Source organism: Dermacentor albipictus, chromosome 3 (assembly GCF_038994185.2).
Source record: "Dermacentor albipictus isolate Rhodes 1998 colony chromosome 3, USDA_Dalb.pri_finalv2, whole genome shotgun sequence".
NCBI lineage: Eukaryota > Metazoa > Arthropoda > Arachnida > Ixodida > Ixodidae > Dermacentor > Dermacentor albipictus.
This window is the reverse complement of record NC_091823.1, coordinates 50,661,433-50,679,884: the sequence shown is the minus strand read 5'-3', so window position 1 is coordinate 50,679,884 and position 18,452 is coordinate 50,661,433. Positions and strand designations below refer to the sequence as shown.

The following is an 18,452-nucleotide window of genomic DNA, read 5'->3' as shown; positions in this document are numbered from 1 at the left end:
TACTGCACTCTCTTGGAGATCTTCGCGTCAAGCTGCGCGAAGGAGCCAATCACGACTGAGGAATTCCATCCGGATCAAATGTACGCCGTATGATACCCGTATTTTAGATTCTCGCCAAAAACTGAGTTGGCACGGCGAAGAATGATTCGCATTAAGAAAAGCACAAACATATCTTTGTGATCATTACGAGATTCTGTCGGTGTCGGCACGTTTGAGAAGGCAAATGTTGATTATTGAAGGAAAATAATGCGCTTTGGTTGATCCTTTATGTATGGAGAAAAGAGTTTCCTTCCACCATGCCTTTATGGCAGCGACGGCAATCACGGAGGCTCCAGACCGCGTTGTACGCTGTTTCTTGCGTCTCCTTTCTCTAGAGGGCGCGCAGCTATACTTAAACTCAATCTTGCACGTTTACATCAGGCTATGAGAAATGTTTGTTTTCCTCTCCCCGTTCCCCGTGCTCTCCCTGACCGTGTTGTCTGCCGCAGAGAAGCCGGGGCGTAGCTGTTGCCGCACGTGTACGAACGAGTGTTTTGGTTTGAGTTCGCCAATTTAAATTGTCGAGAAAATATCAACCGGACCAAATATTCATCATGGCTTACTTTACCCATTGCTGCTGTGGCTGTATGACTGTCAGGACTGGCACCAAAGTGCTGGCAATTCTGAGTGTGGTGAGTGGCTGTCGTGCATTCTGCGTTAAGTGCGCTTCGGGAGCGTCGCAGCAGTATGCGGAGGTGCAGCAGCCTCCATCTTGTATGTCGTCTGTTGGAGCTGTACTGCCTTGAAGAAATGTTTTATTTCTCCTTCCATTTTGTCAAAGTTTATATAACTGATAAACATGTTAGCCTCCGACGTGATTACACCGTGTCGCGAAACGCCTCCTCGCCCTTATATGTCCCCAGTAATCCGGCACTGTAGTGTATTTGAGCGTCAACATTGTAGGCGTTGCCTTGGACGCAACCTGACGCCTCTCGCTCCTCAGTGTAAACGCCACGCTGCCGGGTGAACCGTAGCAGCGCGCGGCGTGCTCTGCGTAAATAGTCACGGTTGATGTTTTGGTGTTTCCTCCTTTCTCAGTCTGTCTCGGCACGCGCTACGTGCAGCCTCCTTGTTTTCTTTAGATAATCGCGCCTTAATGCTCTCGCTTGCCTTGTATCCACAAAGAACACGCCGCAGCTAGCGTCGTTCGCATTCTTAGTAGTTTGCGGCGTTCATCCCGGCGTCTCCTAACTGCTATGCACGTTCTGAGCATTTCGAACATTGCAGCGTATTGCAAGCGCTCGGACTGTACCGCTCTCCCTGCTCGCCAGTCTGCAGTTGAAGGCCGCCACAAGTGGTTGCGCAACGGCGTGCAACGATTTTCACGAGGCGGAGCACGCTGCTCCATCCGGCTCGTCGCGCCCTTCGCGCCTAGCCTTTCTTGTACTTGTCTGGTAAACCGAGCTTCGGGAGGCGCGGCGGGCGCGCGTTATGGGCGCTGGCCGAGAAACGACGTTGTTGCTTCGTCGTCCAATCTGCTCCGAGCTGTCACTAGTGCCCTGAGATAGACGAATCGCACAGTTTTAAAGCGTATGTGCTGTCCAGTTAAAGCGATCAAGCTATTTGTGGAGGGCGTTAATTCAACCCCATCCGTGACTCTTACCCTTCGAAGTATTGCGCACGGTTGCGTGTAGGCTGGTTTTCAGCGTTGTACTGTGCTGTGCTTCACTTCCGAGAAACATCACGCACTTCGCGTATGAGAAAAAGCTTGTTTCTCAGAGCAATCTTTTACTTTTTTTCTTTTATGGCACCAACTTAGCTATTAATGTTTTACTGCTTTGTGTGTGATGCACAGAAAAGAAAAACATGAAAACAAGGGCCTTATGTGGCTACAAAAACTTCATGCAAGGCCTTTCGTAGATTTCCTTAGTATTTGTTTGTGTGTGCAGTGGTGGTTGTGTGATACGTCATTACACCAGCATGTTGTAATTCACCTATATGCGTATCTATCAGTAACACTTGGCAATCAGCATCTTGAAACTGTCAAGGAGCTTGTTTGTTTGTCAATGCCATGTAATCGCAGTAGAACCAGATGACGAGAGTGAAATTTCTTAACAAATAAAAATGGGTTGAACCACACAGGCAGGAATTCTCAAGTTGTGAACAGCACTGTATGGCGCTGTTCCTGAAAAGCATGTAATTGATGCATCCTGCCAGAACTAACTCATGGAGTAGAAATATGTATGATAAAAAAAGGAAACTTGGGAAGCTAAGGACTGCACAAGAGGAAGTGGCATTGATAACCAGTGATGTAATTATAAAGCTGCAGTATGAATTAGAGAGTCGGCACAGACAGATGCCATAGGTGATATTAAGATGAACACGCGGAGTTGGCGAGGTAATATAATGCATAGAACAGATAGCTGGTGCCCTATGAAAGCAACAGAATTGGTGCTAAGAGAAAGGAAACAGATGACAGTGGCAGCGGATTAACAGCTGATATGATTAGAAAATTTGTAGGGCATAATATGTAGTTGGCTAATCAAAGACCCTGGCAGAGATCTCTGGGAAAGTCCATCATGCAGGGGACATAGAATGACCATGGTGGCGGTATTCAACAGAGTTCTCACGTTATGGGTTCTAAAGTAGAAACAACTCTTTATTTTCTTATCAGGCCTATTTGGAGCTGCTTCCATGAAAGAGTTCCAATTATCTGCAGCAGCCTGTGAGTTAAGGGGCTCTCATTTTATTCCCCCTCCCCCCTTATGTTTGCAAAGAGAGTCGTACAAGAACCTGGATTGAACGTTTGTATTGAAGTGCTTCACAGAAAACAAAGGTACCGAAAAGGTGAATGCAAGTACTTCATCGAACCAGTATTTATTTGCATGTGAGCTAGCTTTAGCATACTCTAAAATTACATGAGGAGTACTTCTTTTACAGTGGTGAAGTGACGTAGCTGTGTCAGGTCGTTACGGAAGGCAAATTGTGACGCGGCTCTTGTGACTGTGCAGATTAGTTGGCTTATTCTGGGCTTGTTGCACCATCACTTTCTGTGTCTGCATTCCCTCCTGTTCGCATTTTGCCCACTTTGGAAACTGTCGTTGTAGCTTCCTCGTGTTAAACACTGGGCTGCACATTTGATTTTCAGCCTAGGTAGCTAAATTTCATTAGCCTTGGAATGCATGAATTCCTGTGAACTTAGCCTTGCACATGGAATAAAGGCCCCAACGGGTCATGGTTAGTCCAGAGCTTTTCCGCTACAGCTTTGCGACATGGAATTGAATTGGTTATTGACTCTGTGCACCTCCCGCACTGTAAGCGAATGCAACAAATAGTAAATAATTTTGTTATTAGCTTTTTATTGCAAGGTACCTATGTCGCAGCATGTGATTATTGTTGCTGAGTAACCTTTATATAAGCATGCTGCTTCCAATTGGCTTAGCAGACTCCATTGCAGGTAAATGAATATTTAAATTGTGGATAAACAAATATGCTAGCCCGAATGGATATAAGTTTACGCAAAGTGGGGTTACTTGTGAAGGAAAAAAAGGGGACATGCTGCTGTACCTAGAGCATGCAATCGAATGTGCCAGCCTGCACGAGAGGCATGCTGCAGCACTGTACAACTCATGCAGTAAATTTCTTCAGAGTATAGATGGAGCACATACCGCTTGCAGCGCCTAATCTCACTGACACATCAGTAGCTATTAACCAGAAAGCACAGAAGCTACTGCTGGCTGTAAGCTCTGTAATAGAGGTGTGGGAATAGGGACTTTTGAGACCGAATCTAATACAAATCTAATAGTCACAGAAGTGAATTGAATATCAAATAGCTTTTGAAGAATGAACAACCATTAACAAAATTACTATAAAACAATGTTAGCATCCTAGTATTAAAGTTAGCAAGTTTCTGTCATTACATAGTACGTTATGAAGCATTGTTTATTAAAAACACAAATGAAGCATTAGGAGCAAACTGGTAGTTTATTTACATGCACAGGACTCTTCAGAGTGTGCTAACGATTGCTGTATAGCCTGTAAAGTATGGCAACCTAAGCAGTGGCGTAGCCAGAAATTTCTTTCGGGGGGGAGGCTCACGTTGCAGCTCGGTCTGCTCCTTATGGAATTTGTTGAGCGATCAAATACATGCAATAACTGCATTGCCATCGCCAAAGATGCTGCAAACAAATTCTTGAACACTACGCACTGTAAAGACAAGCAAAACATGTAATTTTTCATAAGAGAATATGCTCGTATGTCCCAAAAATTGTGCTTGAAGTAACTGATATCAATGCTTCTGTTTTTTGTCTATTTAATAAGTAAAGAAAATATCGCACGAACTCTAGAACTATATCAGTTCGAAACCAGCAAAGTAGTGCACGCCGCTGTTATGAAAAATGTAAAGCCCATTAAATGAACAAGTTGAGGACGAATATTTTAATGAAACTGTCATTCAAGATCCTTGTTTACATTTTTGTACATATGCAATGGCCAGGGGAAAATCTCAGTGGCGCTGCCCTTTGTTCCAATGTATTGTGCAGGATCAGCTATCATCAGTTGTGTATTGTGAGTAATTGTGCTGAAATTAGTCTCAACAGAGAGCGCACATAAAAAGCAGCAGTTCTGCAAAATATATGAAGGCGAGGCAAATGAAAGTGAGCCAGTGCGAATATATGACAAATGAGGCGTTTTATATAAAAGTAGCCTCCATGAGCATTTAGACATTTGACCCAGCGACTAATGAGCCGTGTGATTCCTGTCTCGTAAAGCTCCTTGAGTTGCTGCTCCAAGAAGTCTAACTAACTTTCATGTTGTCGTCCGACAGGAATCAGGTTCCCTTGAGCTGTTTTTTCAATTGCCCCAAAACGTGGAAGTCCCAAGGGGACAGGTCAGGGCTTGTATGGCAGATGTTGCATTGTTTCCCACTTGAACTTTGCCAGTGTTGTGTTAACCACATCAGCTACGTTGTGACGGGCATTGTCGGGGAGCAAGATGACCCCATTAGTCAATTTTTCACGTCGTTTGATCTTGATTGCAACACGCAGCCAATCCGGCATTTAAGAGTACCAGAAACGATTTATATTCTCTAGGTTTAGCAATTTCGATCAGTAATGGCCCCTGATGATCAAGAGGGGGGGGGGGAGAAAAAAAAAACTCAGCCAGATCTTTCCGGCGGAAGTGACGGCGTTTGCTTTCTTTGGCGTGGTGAATTCGAATGTTTCCAATGTAAGCTTTGCCATCGTGTTTCAAGCTTGTAGTACTGGCACCATGACTCGTCCGCGGCCACAGTTGCAGACAAGAACTCGTTACCCTCATTGTGTTACCAGATTAGATGAGTCAAGGCAGCACCAGACTTCTCAATTTTCTGGCGGTGGTTCAAAATCTTGGGCATCCATTGCGCACAGAAGAGCCAGTAACCAAGATGTTCATGAATTATGGTATGAACCAAACCACGACTGATGTTCACACACTCTGCCAGTTTATCGGTGCTCATCCTCCGTTCTTGTCTAATCAGCTCATTAACCTTTGGAATTATGATGGGGGTGATTGCACGGTGGCTTTGGCCCAGTCTTGGATCGTCTTTGCAACTTTCACGTTCTTCTTTGAACTGTTTGCTCGAATGCTCCACAGTGGCCAATGAAGTGCTATGTTCAACGTAAAAGGCAGCCATACGGCAAATAATTTCTTTTTGGGAAACGCGTTCAGCTGTCAAAAACCTCACGATACCACGCTGTTCAACTTTTGAAGCGTCCATTATGTCACGCAACTATGTTCAACCCAGTGTATGAGAGCACTAAAGAACATTTATCCTCACACCTGCATGTCACTTTTGTAAATGAGAGATGCCTGTGTGTTAAGCAAATACCCCGCAGATAATGAACCGGACCATTATTGCGCGGGCTGGGTTGGCTCACTTTCATTTGACTCGCCCTCGTACACTAGAAATGCGAAGATACAGCTTGATAAAGGGCAAAAGAGTGTCACTGGAAACGAAGTTCACTGTACGTATACACAAAACCTCGCAACAAGAAAATTGCATATGCTTATAAGTCTCCAATAAATCTGGGTATCTAAGAAAAAGTTGCTGTCTGTAATGCTCCAAACAAGGCAAATAAACATGTTGCGAAATCACAGATCACAGAATCATAAGGCCCACCCCGCCCCTCCCTCCATTCCCCCTGATAATTGCGCGGGACGGAAGACGGCACGCTTCGTCCCCGCTTTTCTCCCTTGCGCACACAATACTGAGCCACCATCGTCGGCTCACCCATGCCCCCCTCCCCTCCCCTACACTTTCACTCGCACATACAGCATGCGGCGCGCGGTCATGATGGCATCACCCTTGGACTTTATACAGAACTTGAGGGAGATGGCAGGAACGCGCCTAGAGTGTCCACATAATTGCTATCGCAATAATATAATGAGTTTCTGGCAACTGAAGCGTCCCATGGCCCTTTACTTTCCGCAAAAGAACTAACAAAATCGAGCTTTCACAATGTGACAATTCGCTGCTTCGCAACAATGTCTTTTTCTTTTGTGGGTAGGGGCACCGAATTGAAAAAACACAAAGGAAAGCATGTTGGCCACGATCAAATGCCTACTTTGGGCACCTACCGACGGAATATCGAACAAAACGTGAGACGCTTGGTCCCCAGAGAAACATGCGCATATTGCTCGGCATCCTACTCTGACAAGACCAGACTTTCTGGAGAGGTTGCGCTCATAGCGAACGCGGTGCAATCCGTGGAGTAGCCACAGTGATGGCGGCGAGTGACCATTGTTTCATTTTCATGTCTGCTAGCCAGAAAGCATCCAAAACTCTGTCAGGTGAAAATTTACTTTTCCAGGGAAGTGTGCCGCACAGTGGTCGGGACAGCACGAGAAAAACGCATGCGCTCTTGCTGGCTCTGGCAGCCCGCGGGTAGTGAGAACAGGAAAATTGAAGAGGCTCAATGTGTCCTTGCGAATAAAAGTCAAAGGAGAAAAAAAATAGATAAGAACGTAGTTACCTTTGCTGGCTTTAGTGTCTTCACATGGATGCTTTGGCGCTGGTGAAAAATATGTTGATGTTCTTTTCCGTGACATGACGGCACAGATGAACCATCACAATGCTTCGTCTCATCAGGCCTTGCTGGGCGCTTTGTCAACTTGTCTGATAGTGCGCTGATTTGGCTTGTCTCGTTGTATGATCCGATGTACGACTTTAGAAAATGTAATGCACCTAAAAACGACAGAAAGCTGAGCTAGTTGGTAAGGATTCATTATGCAAAATAGAAGTGAGGCGTGCAGACAGGACACAAGAGTAGAGAAGTGTGCTCTGAGCCCTTTTCCATGTTCCCCTACTTATCTGCACAATCCTGCTTCGTTAGCTTCCTTAATTGCGATATGTATGTTCCGCGCTAGAAGCATGTCGTGGTTTAGTCATAATCGTGTCGTCTCATTGGAAGTTCAAATGATGTGCGGCTTTCTTCAACCATAAAAAAAAAAACGGCGTTCGTGTTGTTCACTTCTCTACTCTTGTGTCCTGTCTGCACGCCTCACTTTTGTTTTGCGTAATGCACCTTTGGCGTCAAATGTTTATAACAACATTAAACCCACAAGGTTCCAGAATTGAAAATCTAAAGAACGACTTTGGAAATGTCAGTGCACCTTTCGCATCAAAGTTTATAGAACTTTATACCCATAAAGTTTCAAAATTGTAATCCATGAACTCCGTAGATTTCGCGGCTTCCGCAAGATGCTGCGACGAGCCCACTCGCCATCGAAATGCCCTTGAAAAGATTGTGCTTGGATGGGGCTCCTTGCGTTATGTGACTCACGGTGCATAGGTGTTGCCGCAAAATCCAGCCCTAGTTCGCAGTGTCCACGCTGAGATGTCTTTTTGAGTGTGAAAGATATTCTAGACGAGAATAATTTCCATGGCGGGGGTTGCTTTGGCTGGCGATGCATGACAGCACGAAAAAATATCGGGGTGGGGGCTGAAACCCCATAATCTCCCCCCTCCCCCTGCTACACCTCTGCACCTAAGCAATGCAGCCTGCTCCACTACGCCAGTTCTTATGTTTTGTCTATACTATGCCCATGGGTGCAAAAATTTACCATACTTTTGCTGCAATATTATGTTTAATTTTAGTGCATGATGTTTTTTTTTGATGTTTTAAAATATTCTAAAGTTACTATGAAAATATTTGCATTTGCAAATAGTGACTATTCAATTAGGTCTTCGAATTGAATAGAACACTATTCAATTCGTTATTCGAAAGTTCCAAATATTTGCGCACCCCCCACTGTAATATTGTTGCTGAAATATCTACAGAGAATACTTCCGAATTCCAACCTCTTGCTCATAGAATCTGAATGCGCCTATGCTTAATATAATTAGTAGCGGGAATGTGTACTGAAAGGACTCAATTCCATTCTTGTCTGGGAATTTTTTATTGCAGATTGGTTTTGCAATTGGTTTGGTGACCTACTCGGCAGTCTCCGCAAACTTTGACAAAGTCTTGGAGATGTACGATGACCTCCCAGAGCTGCGGGATGCCGTGAAGTGTGAGTATAAATATGAAATATATTGAAGTTTAGCTTTTGCGAATTTGAAGTAGATACGTAGATCGTGGGCATTTCAGCATTGCTGGTAGTTCCTTTGTCTCCATGCCGTAGTATTCGTTCTATGGGTAGCACTACAAATTTATTGAAGCCCTCGTTACCAGGAACTCTATTATTTCGAAATATTGGGCAAATTAAATTTTTTTTTTTTTCTGGCCATGGTTCTAACTCACGTTTTTCACCCCTTATCTCAAAAGTTCTTGCGCAGGACTCCGGATATCTAAATCTCGACTTCGAAAATACCTGGGAAAATTTGGAAGATACTTAAGCTTCGCCTTCATAGCATTCCTCATAGTTCCTGGCAAATGCAGCTTATATAACCGTAATGTTTACCTGGAAACGAGGGCGGCGAGCGCTATTCCCAAAGACGAGCTTTCTGGTAGGAAAAGCCGCGATGGATTGATGGATGGATGTTATGAGCGTCCCCTTTGGAACGGGGCGGTGGGTTGCGCCACCAAGCTCTTGCTCCTATACGGCCTAATATTCTACCTAGGTTAAACAATGAAAAAAGACACATAAAAAACACTATGAACTACCACGCCCAAATTTTCTGATCCCCTATTGCGAACTGTGCTTTTGTACGTCTCCGTCTTTTGTTGTTTCCCTACTTTTCTTCCACCAATCCTCCAGTCACCTCTTGCTAATGTCTATTGCGGACATGTTTGCTTTACCACTGCTCCCTCTGAACCCAAGGGCTTCAAGGAGGCCAGTGGTGCCTAAATCGACCGCTGGGTAGACGTCTTCACATTCTAATAAAACATGCTCCGTAGTTTCCCTAGCTTTACCACAGCAAGCACATGCTTCTTCTTCCTTCTTATATCTCGCTTTATAGGTGCGTGTTCTAAGGCATCTTGATCTCGCTTCGAAAAGTAATGAGCTTCCCTTTGAGTTATCATAAATGGTTTCTTTTCTGATTTCGTTTTTTCCTCTTAAGTAGTTGCTCATGGCAGGTTTCTTTTACATTGCCGCCACCCATGAGATTAGTTCAGCTTCTCTGACTTTCCGCTTGACCTTTGTTGTTGTGTTGTCCACCCTACAGGCCGCATACTTGCTGGTAAGCTTCCTAGTTCTTTTCCTCCACTGTGAATCAATGTTTTTCCTGTACAGATACCTGAACACTCTCCCAGCCCATTTACTTTCTTCCATATTCCTCAGCCGTTCTTCATACTCAATTTTACTGCAAGCTTCCCTCACTTCAAAACTAGTCCAGCCCATATCACCCTGCACAGCTTCATTTGTAGTCTTCCCGTGAGCGCCCAATGCGAGGCGACCCACTGACCTTTGGTTCCTGTCGAGTCCTGATTGTACCCCTGATTTATAGCAAACAACCGCATTTCCAAAAGTAAGTCCTGGAACCATTACACCTTTCCACATACCTCGGAGGACCTCGTACCTATTGTATCCCCATAGCGCTCTGTGCTTCATTATGGCTGCATTTCTCTTCCCTTTTACTGTTATGGCTTTTTCCTATGTTTCCATATATCCATTGCCTTCGTTTATCCATATACCAAGGTATTTATATTCTGTTACCCGAGGTATTTCTTGGCCCTGTATCTCCACTGTCTTTTCACTGTTTTCATTGAACACCATAACACCTGATTTTCTAACACTAAAACCTAAATCATTGCCTTCCTGTCCACAGATATTAGCCAGACGTTGCAAATCAGTTTGCTTGTTAGCTAGCGACACAATGTCGTCCGCATAAAATAAACCTGGGAGTTGCTGCTCTATTACTGTACCCGCCTGTTTGTATGAGAGATTAAACCCGATATTACTTCCTTCTAGCGCCCTCTCCATCCTCACCATGTACATCATAAACAACAGCGGGGATAAAGGGCACCCCTGCCTGAGTTAAAAAGAAAGTTAAATTCTAGTGTCTGTTGGAAGCAGAATTTCGATTTGTGGCCTTATTTATGTGAAAAGAATTTTCAAAAATTCTAAAGTTCGAAAAATATAGACGCAAAAAGTTTATAAATTAATAGCTCTGCATCAAAAACAGATATCACGGTTCTATAAACGGTATCCATTAGATCATTCAAAGCGGACAAATTTGATATGTCAATTTATATACGTGTAATTGTTACGTTGTGTACGAGGGTTCTGCAAAAGCTGTATTTCCATATTATTGAATTTTTTTAGGTTCACGTGTAACATAATCAATTTTGTCCACTTTAGACGTATACTATGGGATGCAATTCACAGAATTGTGATATTGTTGTTGCTTGCTGTGTTAGAGTTGTAAACTTTAGTTTCGTTTTCTGAAAATGTTCGATTTCTGCCAATTTTTAATTAGAAATTTACCATCTACATAAAAAAATTCGAAACCAGCAGTCACTAGATTTTAAGTTTTTCTTTTAAATGAAACAAACCTCCTCAAATTTAGTGCGGTGGTTGCCGAGAAAAACTAATTCTCCTTTTACATGCATTTAGATAGGAGCACCCGAGCTAAAGCTGCTTCATAACGTTGTCGTGTTAAGGCAACGGGGCAGTGTCAGCAGCCTAGCCCAGGCACTCGTGTTGTACCCAGTGGCAGCTTGCTAGCCGAGCCAGACGCCGTGTGAAAGCCGTGCTTCCCGCTTATCTTTCTATCGCCGCTTGCGCGCACTTGCTCGAGCAGCTCGCTGCCTCCTTGTTGAGGCCTCGCGCAGCAGCGGTAGGCTGGGAATTGGTCTTTTGATTTTTTTTTTCCCTTATTAAGGATGCTGTCAGTGACGCATCAATGTGGTCACAGCGTGCTAATTGTGACCTTGTGCAAGCTCATCGGCACCTATGAGCAGGCGCGGCGCGATCAGTCGATGCGCTGCGCCCAGAAGTAGCGAACATGCGAGCCCGCAGTGTTTCAGCGAGATCGCGGCTTGATAAAGGACGCCTGCTTCATGCTCGCGCGACAGTGAAGCGTAAAATGCCGTGCCACTCGTGGGCGCCTGAAGGCGTTTCGGTTTTCGAAGTGAAATTGCCCAGAATTCATTACGATGCAGAAAGCTGCGGGGTCAATTTTTTAATGTCGTAAAACGGTTATGCCAGAATGACTAGCTTCAAAGCATGCTGTCTTGGCACAGTGCCAGTAATGCCGTTGGCTGTAGACGCCGACGTCTCTGGTGCCGGTGCGCGTGAAAGTGACCGAAAATATTCCGAGTTGTATTTTGAGAAGGCTCTGAAGGAACTGAAGCCATAGGTTGTTTGACCCTGTCATTCAAACCGGTAGAGCCAGCTGTAAACATAGTTTATCGTGGTGGTGTGTAACTATGCGTGCATTACATTCGAGACCATACATCATTCATTAGATAATGGAACAAGAAAAATCAAGGGAAAGACTGTACTTTGTTGTGGTCAGATCCCATCCCAAGCACATCAGGCAATGCAAAGCCCATAGGTGCCGAAACTACGGGGGGTGACTACGGGGGGTGTTCCGGGGCGTTCGGGTCCCGGCGATGCCAAAGGCTACACCCCCTCCCCCCCAACCCTAAAATGTCATTACCAGAGTTTTGTCACCCATATCATTTGAGGTTTCTATTGAGTTGCCTCTGCCTTTTGACTTAATATTTCATTGTGGCCAATAGCTTACTGCATCAATGTTGGCGCGGACGTGCACGACTTTTAATTCATACTTTCATTTTATTTCTGCAAATCCTGAAAATAGGAGGGAAAGCGCATTAGAAGCACCAGCGGCGGCTGCCTCATCCATATTTTCTCACTTCAACATTGTTTTAAATTTCTACTGCAAACATCGTATACATCCAGAATATACTTAAATATGTACACAGGAAAAAGTTTAATATATTTTTGAAAGAGCAGGTAGCCTATTAACAATACTTTATAAAGATATGGATAGCCTATGCTTTGAGAATGAATATGTTGCGGTATGTTCCCCTGGCTTCAAATTGCTTTGCGTGCTTTCTTGGCCGTGAAAAAAAACTACCGATTTCAGTGACCCTTTCGGCAGACTCTTTCATCAATGGCGTGAGAAATGCACGTGAATTATATGTTTTTCGGTATTACTTCTCTTTCCAGTAAGCAGTACTAACGATTCATTAAAAAAAAAAAACTCTTCTAATAATTTACATCCATCAGATGGAAACATCGCTACTCGCATGCAGAGATCACAAATGTATACAGGGTGTTCCAACTATTGTGCACTAAAATTATAAAAAATTGCAATTGCATTACTTGAAGAAAGCCTAGTGCGTATTGTTTCCAGTAGAGTGGAGTAGCTGCCAGTTATTTTTTCGTTACTGAGATTTAATTACGTAACTGTGATTAATTATTTAACTCGTGAAGCACTGTCCTAATTATCAAAATGTCACCAAGGAATTTGCAGGCACCCCCAAATGACATCTAACTGCAGTATTTTCAGCGACGCACTAATTGGATACAATTTTTTACACTTGATAAACCCCACGAAATATGAAAAATACCACGTGACTGTGCTACTACTCGCATCATAAAGTAGCGCCCTTGAACAGGCTCCCTCCAGCCAGAATGAAATAAAGGAAATAAAGAACAACAATGTGATCGAGCCAGTGCCTTATCTGCCGTGCCCCAGCTGAAGTAACACATCGCATATTTTGTTGGGAACAAGCTGTGATATCTGTTGTCTTAGCATAGATAGAGTCCACGGGTGGTCCTTTTTTTTTTTCTGCCACAGAACCTATCGCTACAAAAGCAAATTGGCAATGTCAATGCAAAGGCTTAAGGGTGCGTTTTTTGTCCCAGTCCCCATGTCTTTGTCCCCATGTCCCCATGAGCAGAAGGCAAAGATCATCCTTGCCTTGGGAGCTGCAAATGGCATCAAGAGGAAGGCCACATACTATATATATGTCATGGAAGCCTGGCAGTAGACCAAACACATCGGCAATCATCAGAAATTATAAAAACATGAGACAAACTGGCAACTTCCAAAAACAGTGGTGAAAGACTCCATTTTGAGTCTTAGCCTACACACAGATGTTCTAGAATTTATGGCCTTAAAACCTCATGCTAGCGTGCAGGACGTGGCCGCCTAGGTACTTATTTCCAAGTCATCAGTTCGGAGGATTCTACATCACTCAGCCTTTCACCCACACCACCTTAACCAGCATTAATGCTTTGAAGATAGGGAGCTGTAGAATCGTCTAGATTTCTGGAATTGGGTCCTCACAGAAGCCAATGAGTCACCGGACTTTTTTAGCAACGTCATGTGGACAGAGTAAGCAATTTTTGCAGAAATGGCCAGGTAAATTTGCATAATGCACACTTGGAGTGACTCCAGTCCACACTGGGTAAAGCGCATTAAGCACCAGTTCCAGTGGTCGTCCAGTGTGTGGTGCGGAATTTATGCCGGCGTTATAATTGGTCCCATCTTCTTCGATCACACAAAGACTGGACTGCATTACGTGGACGAAATTCTTGGAGTGGTGGATGAGTTTCTTAGCGAAGTCCTGCTGTCACGTCTTCCACTTCTGTGGTATCAGCAAGATGTTGGGTGCCAGCACACAGTAGCAGCCGAACACAAAACTGGTTGGATGCAACTTTTAATGTGCGATGGATTGGAAGGCATGGGCCTGTAAATTGACCGGCTAGGTCACCTGACCTCTCCCCACTCGGTTTATTTTTTTGGGGTTATGTGAAAGATTTTGTTTACATTATCTAGATGACTTCAGATGAGCTCAAGGAAAGGATAATGGATGTCTGCCATAGAATTCCAGCGTCGGTCATCAAGAAAGCCACTAATGATGTGATAAAGCGGACTGAGTACTGCATATCTGCAGAAAGCCTATTCGAATACGTCCTCTAGGTGGCAGCTGGCGTTCAACAGCGCTTACGAATACACAGATAGTAAGGGCACACTGAAAGCTGGTGCTTCTTTTCTGACATCCCAATTGCCAATTTGGCACATTTACACCCATGCCACATGTGCACAGAAAGTGGCATTCAGTAGTTAGGGCCTTGAATTCCTGAATGAAACTTTTTTTGGCAGAGCTGCCACATGTCCAATTTTAATGACATTTGACCCAATGATGCCGATAACAGCGTCTTCTGAAGCATGAAATTTTATGGTAATAATAAAAATATAAACATGCATTTGCAAGTTTAACCTGCCTAGAAGGCTAGTGAAATGTAGAATTAAGCATACTATAGTGCCGCTAGTTTAGTTTGTTGCTGTCTTGCTGTGTGCATGTTGCCAACATTTAACACAGCTCCACTTGCACCAGCATCTCTTCTCGTGTTTTTTGTCTATTTTTTTGCATTATACAAAACTTGATGTGCTTGTTTGTGTGTGCTGCATGGCTTAAACACCTGAAAAATTTGTTTCCAGCTAAATAGGACGTCGTTTCAAATAATTTAAGTAAACCGCACTGAGCAAGCTATGGCCTCAAGAGTATGCATTTCTCAGTTGAATGAGTTCTGGTCTTCGGTGACGAATGGCATTAAGGCAAATGCCATTTGTTATTTGTTTTGCTCATGTGGCACCACGCAAATGACATTAAATAATAAGGCATTAGGAAGTTTATGCCATTTTCTGTGCCCATATGGCACAGGTGTTAGAAGTGGTACATTTACTTTCTTGAACACATTGGTTTTGCCTTTTCTCTGCATGTGGGTTGCTTCCTGGTCTGTTTATTTCACTTTTACTATTTTTTTCCATAAACCTAATTTTGCAGCGTGCATACACTCTCATGAAAAATAAAACCATTAATTTAATTTGCCTTTAGTCCAAAGCAAGTTTCTGGCACGAAATATCGCTGCGCATGCACTCTTTTGATGCGGTGCAAGCAGAGCTGGAATTTTGAAACATTCTTTCTTATTGCGTTGCTTCTTGCGCTTCGTGCTGGGTCATAGCAGCACTTTGGCTGCGTTATAAAGGGGCTTTTGGTATCGATGTGATCTGTCTTGAAAGATGGATAATAAGTGTGACGTAGAAATGAGAGGACGGAATAGCTGCGAAGCCGGGAAACCTGCTGTTGGTGCTTCTTCCGTACCATTATCAAAGTGATGTGCTGTCTCTTCAGGTTTGTGTCAAAGAAGTTGCTTTCAATCAGCTTATTTGAAGGCGCTGCTTAACAATTTGGGTGGGAGGGCACTCGTATGGTATTTTTCATATTTTGCGGAGTTTCTTTACCAGTCAGAAAAAAATATGTAATAATTATGTTGGGGAAATTGCTGCATTTAATTGTCATTTGGGGGCATCTACAAATGCCTGATTGACATTTCGATAATTAGGACTGCTTCTCAACTTAAGTAATTAATTACAATTATATTATTAAATCTCAGTAACGAAGAAGTAACTGGCGGGTACTCTATATTGTACTGGAAACATATGCACTAGGTTTTCTTTGAGTAGCGCAATTGCTTTTTTTTTTCTTTTTAAATCTTGGTGCATGATAGTTGGGAAACCCTGTATAATTCACTCAGCAACCAAAATGAGGCCAAGCCGGATTCACTTGAAATCGGTATCAACAGCAGTCGTGTGCAGCAGCACTTATACTCGAACTTGCACACAAAAAAGCACAAAAAAAAGAAGAGGCTGCAGTTTCTTCAGAAAGGCAAAGGAGTGATAATGATAGTGAAGTATAAGACACTTACGTGAAGGCAGATTACACCACCGCAAAACACCTGAGTGGACTCTGGCTGTGAAATTGAACTGTGTCCTACTATGAGGTCTTATACACATATAAGGTCGTCACTTCAGTGAACATTTCTTTGAGGTCGCACAAAGTTTCTTCAAGTGCAACTGTTATTAGAGGTTATATATGTATATACATATGATTCAAAAAAGAAATAAAAAAGACTGAACATTATGATATGTTTTTACTGACGTTTCAGCCGGAGGTCCTGCTTTTGTTTATCTATGCAACACAACTTTTCTGACGCGTTTCCATTTGACAATCGTAGGATGTTGCCACAAGACTGCTGTTTCCATATATATATCTTATATCCAATATGATAATGGTTTGAGTATATGTCAGAATGTACATTTGTGGCTGCCCCCCTGCACTGGTACAAGCAGTGAGCTCCTTGTCTTGAGTGCTTTTGCTCCTTGCTATAGGGAACGTGAGGGGCGTGATTGCTTGCTAGCAGGCAACCTGTTCCCGTGAACAGTGTATGAAGTCATGTGTGTTCTATGGTTGAGATTGTTGTATGCTTTTGCCTTGCTATGTCTTTTCAGCGACCTATGGGCTTTTCGTAGCCTATGCAGTCATCAGTGCCATTGGCTTTGTGGCAGCCTGCCTTTGCATCAGGGGAGCTTACACTGTGAGTTCTATTGTTGACCGTTTTGCAGAAATTGTCAGTGTGGTGTAATTTGATACTTTGTAATTTTGTGGAACTTTGTTTTGTCACATTAATACCGATAAATACTGTCAGCATACTGCAATCTTGTACTTAACTTCCTTTGGTCAAATAATACACATAAATATTACAGTAGCTTCCAGTAACGCAAAGCAACACTGAGTACACTAGCATTAGCATGCAAGTTATGTACAGTCGAATCTCTAATTCGAGCACGCTTAATTCGAACATCCAGTTTATTCGGACTAACGCCATGGTCCCTTCTAAGGTATGTGTATTCTAATGGGTGAAAATGACCGGTAATTCGAACGGGCAAGCATTTGCGATGGTTAATTCAAACATACCGCGCTCCGACAATGTTCTCAGCAGCACGCCAAATCACACGGCGGCGCCTCCGACTAGCGTTGCTGTGACCCCGCCATAGAGGAAAGGCTTAGGAGAGACTCCTCAACGCCGCGTGAGGAAAAAAAAAAAGAAGAAAAAAGAAAAACGTGGCGGAAATTTCACCCTCTCGAATGGCAAGGTCGCCGTTTCTGCGTTGCACCGTAATGCCCCAGCCACACTAGCGATGGCTAAACGCGCACTACGGGAGGGATCAGTCCTGGGCCAGTTTTACGTGGCTTGCCACAAATGGAGGAGACCCATAAGAGGGGCCCCTACAGTGACGTACACACAGGAAACTAGCATCATGCGGATCCGCCCAACCACTCTATTCATACTCATGTCTGCTGGACCACTTGTTTCACACTGTCGTCTGCTTGCGTCGACGCTTGCTCGCAGATGTTTTTAAAAAAAATTTATTGTATATATATATATTCTTTTGCAATGATGCGTCTAAACTGAGGCGTGCCTATGGAAAGGTTGTTGGAAACAGTGCGTCATATCTGATTCTGTATGACAATACAGACCCTGAATACAGGGACGCGAAGGCGACACCCAGTACCTCACTCTCCTTGTCTTTGGACGTGGCGACGCCGCAACTGAAGGGAGCACACCAACATGGTTATGATCAGTGGTAACGACTTTGTCGTCTTAACAAGGCATGACTGGCGTTAGAACGCAGGATGAAGAAGGTAAACACAGCACTGATCTGTCAGCAGACGAAGGAAAAAACACGCGAACATGCAGAGGTGGAGTGTATTAGAATACAGTTTAGTGGGACAAGCGACTGGGGCAGTGCGGACTTTGCAGTGAGGTGCGCGACGATGAAAAATACTGTGGCGGCGCTGCAATCGAAGTGAATTGGGTGACATCAAGGTTGCGTCGTTGGAAACTGCTGGCGAAACTTCTCGGAAGGGTCATTCGAACCACTTGGCACGCTGGTATATGCATTCAGACCTCTCAAACGGTGTTTACAATTGCATTTGACATCTATTTGACATAGTAGCTCTGCGGAAACCCGCAACGTGGAGATTTGCAGAACCCCTAAGGTGGATTTTTCTTCAACTCTGAGGCTTTTCTTTCGAGGAACCCGTATGGGCTTCCTTTGTAGCAATTGCTACTATTGGGTGGATGTCTGACTTTCCCTTTATGAATGACGTATTTATGCCTTAAAAATAGATACCTTCCTTTCTATTCTTTATTTCATTTTTTTTTTA

At 43.7% G+C, this 18,452-nt stretch overlaps 1 protein-coding gene across 1 annotated transcript in view; it reads left to right on the top strand.

Moving 5' to 3' along the window:
• Positions 1 to 448: 448 nt before the first annotated feature.
• The window catches only part of LOC135898113 (uncharacterized), a 35,092-nt gene continuing 17,088 nt past the window's right edge, over positions 449 to 18,452 (top strand). The window contains exons 1-3 of the mRNA XM_065426856.2: positions 449 to 671; positions 8,424 to 8,529; positions 16,733 to 16,818. Coding sequence (XP_065282928.1) covers positions 594 to 671; positions 8,424 to 8,529; positions 16,733 to 16,818 — 270 coding nt within the window. The 5' untranslated portion in view covers positions 449 to 593. The remainder of the gene's footprint in view (positions 672 to 8,423; positions 8,530 to 16,732; positions 16,819 to 18,452) is intronic.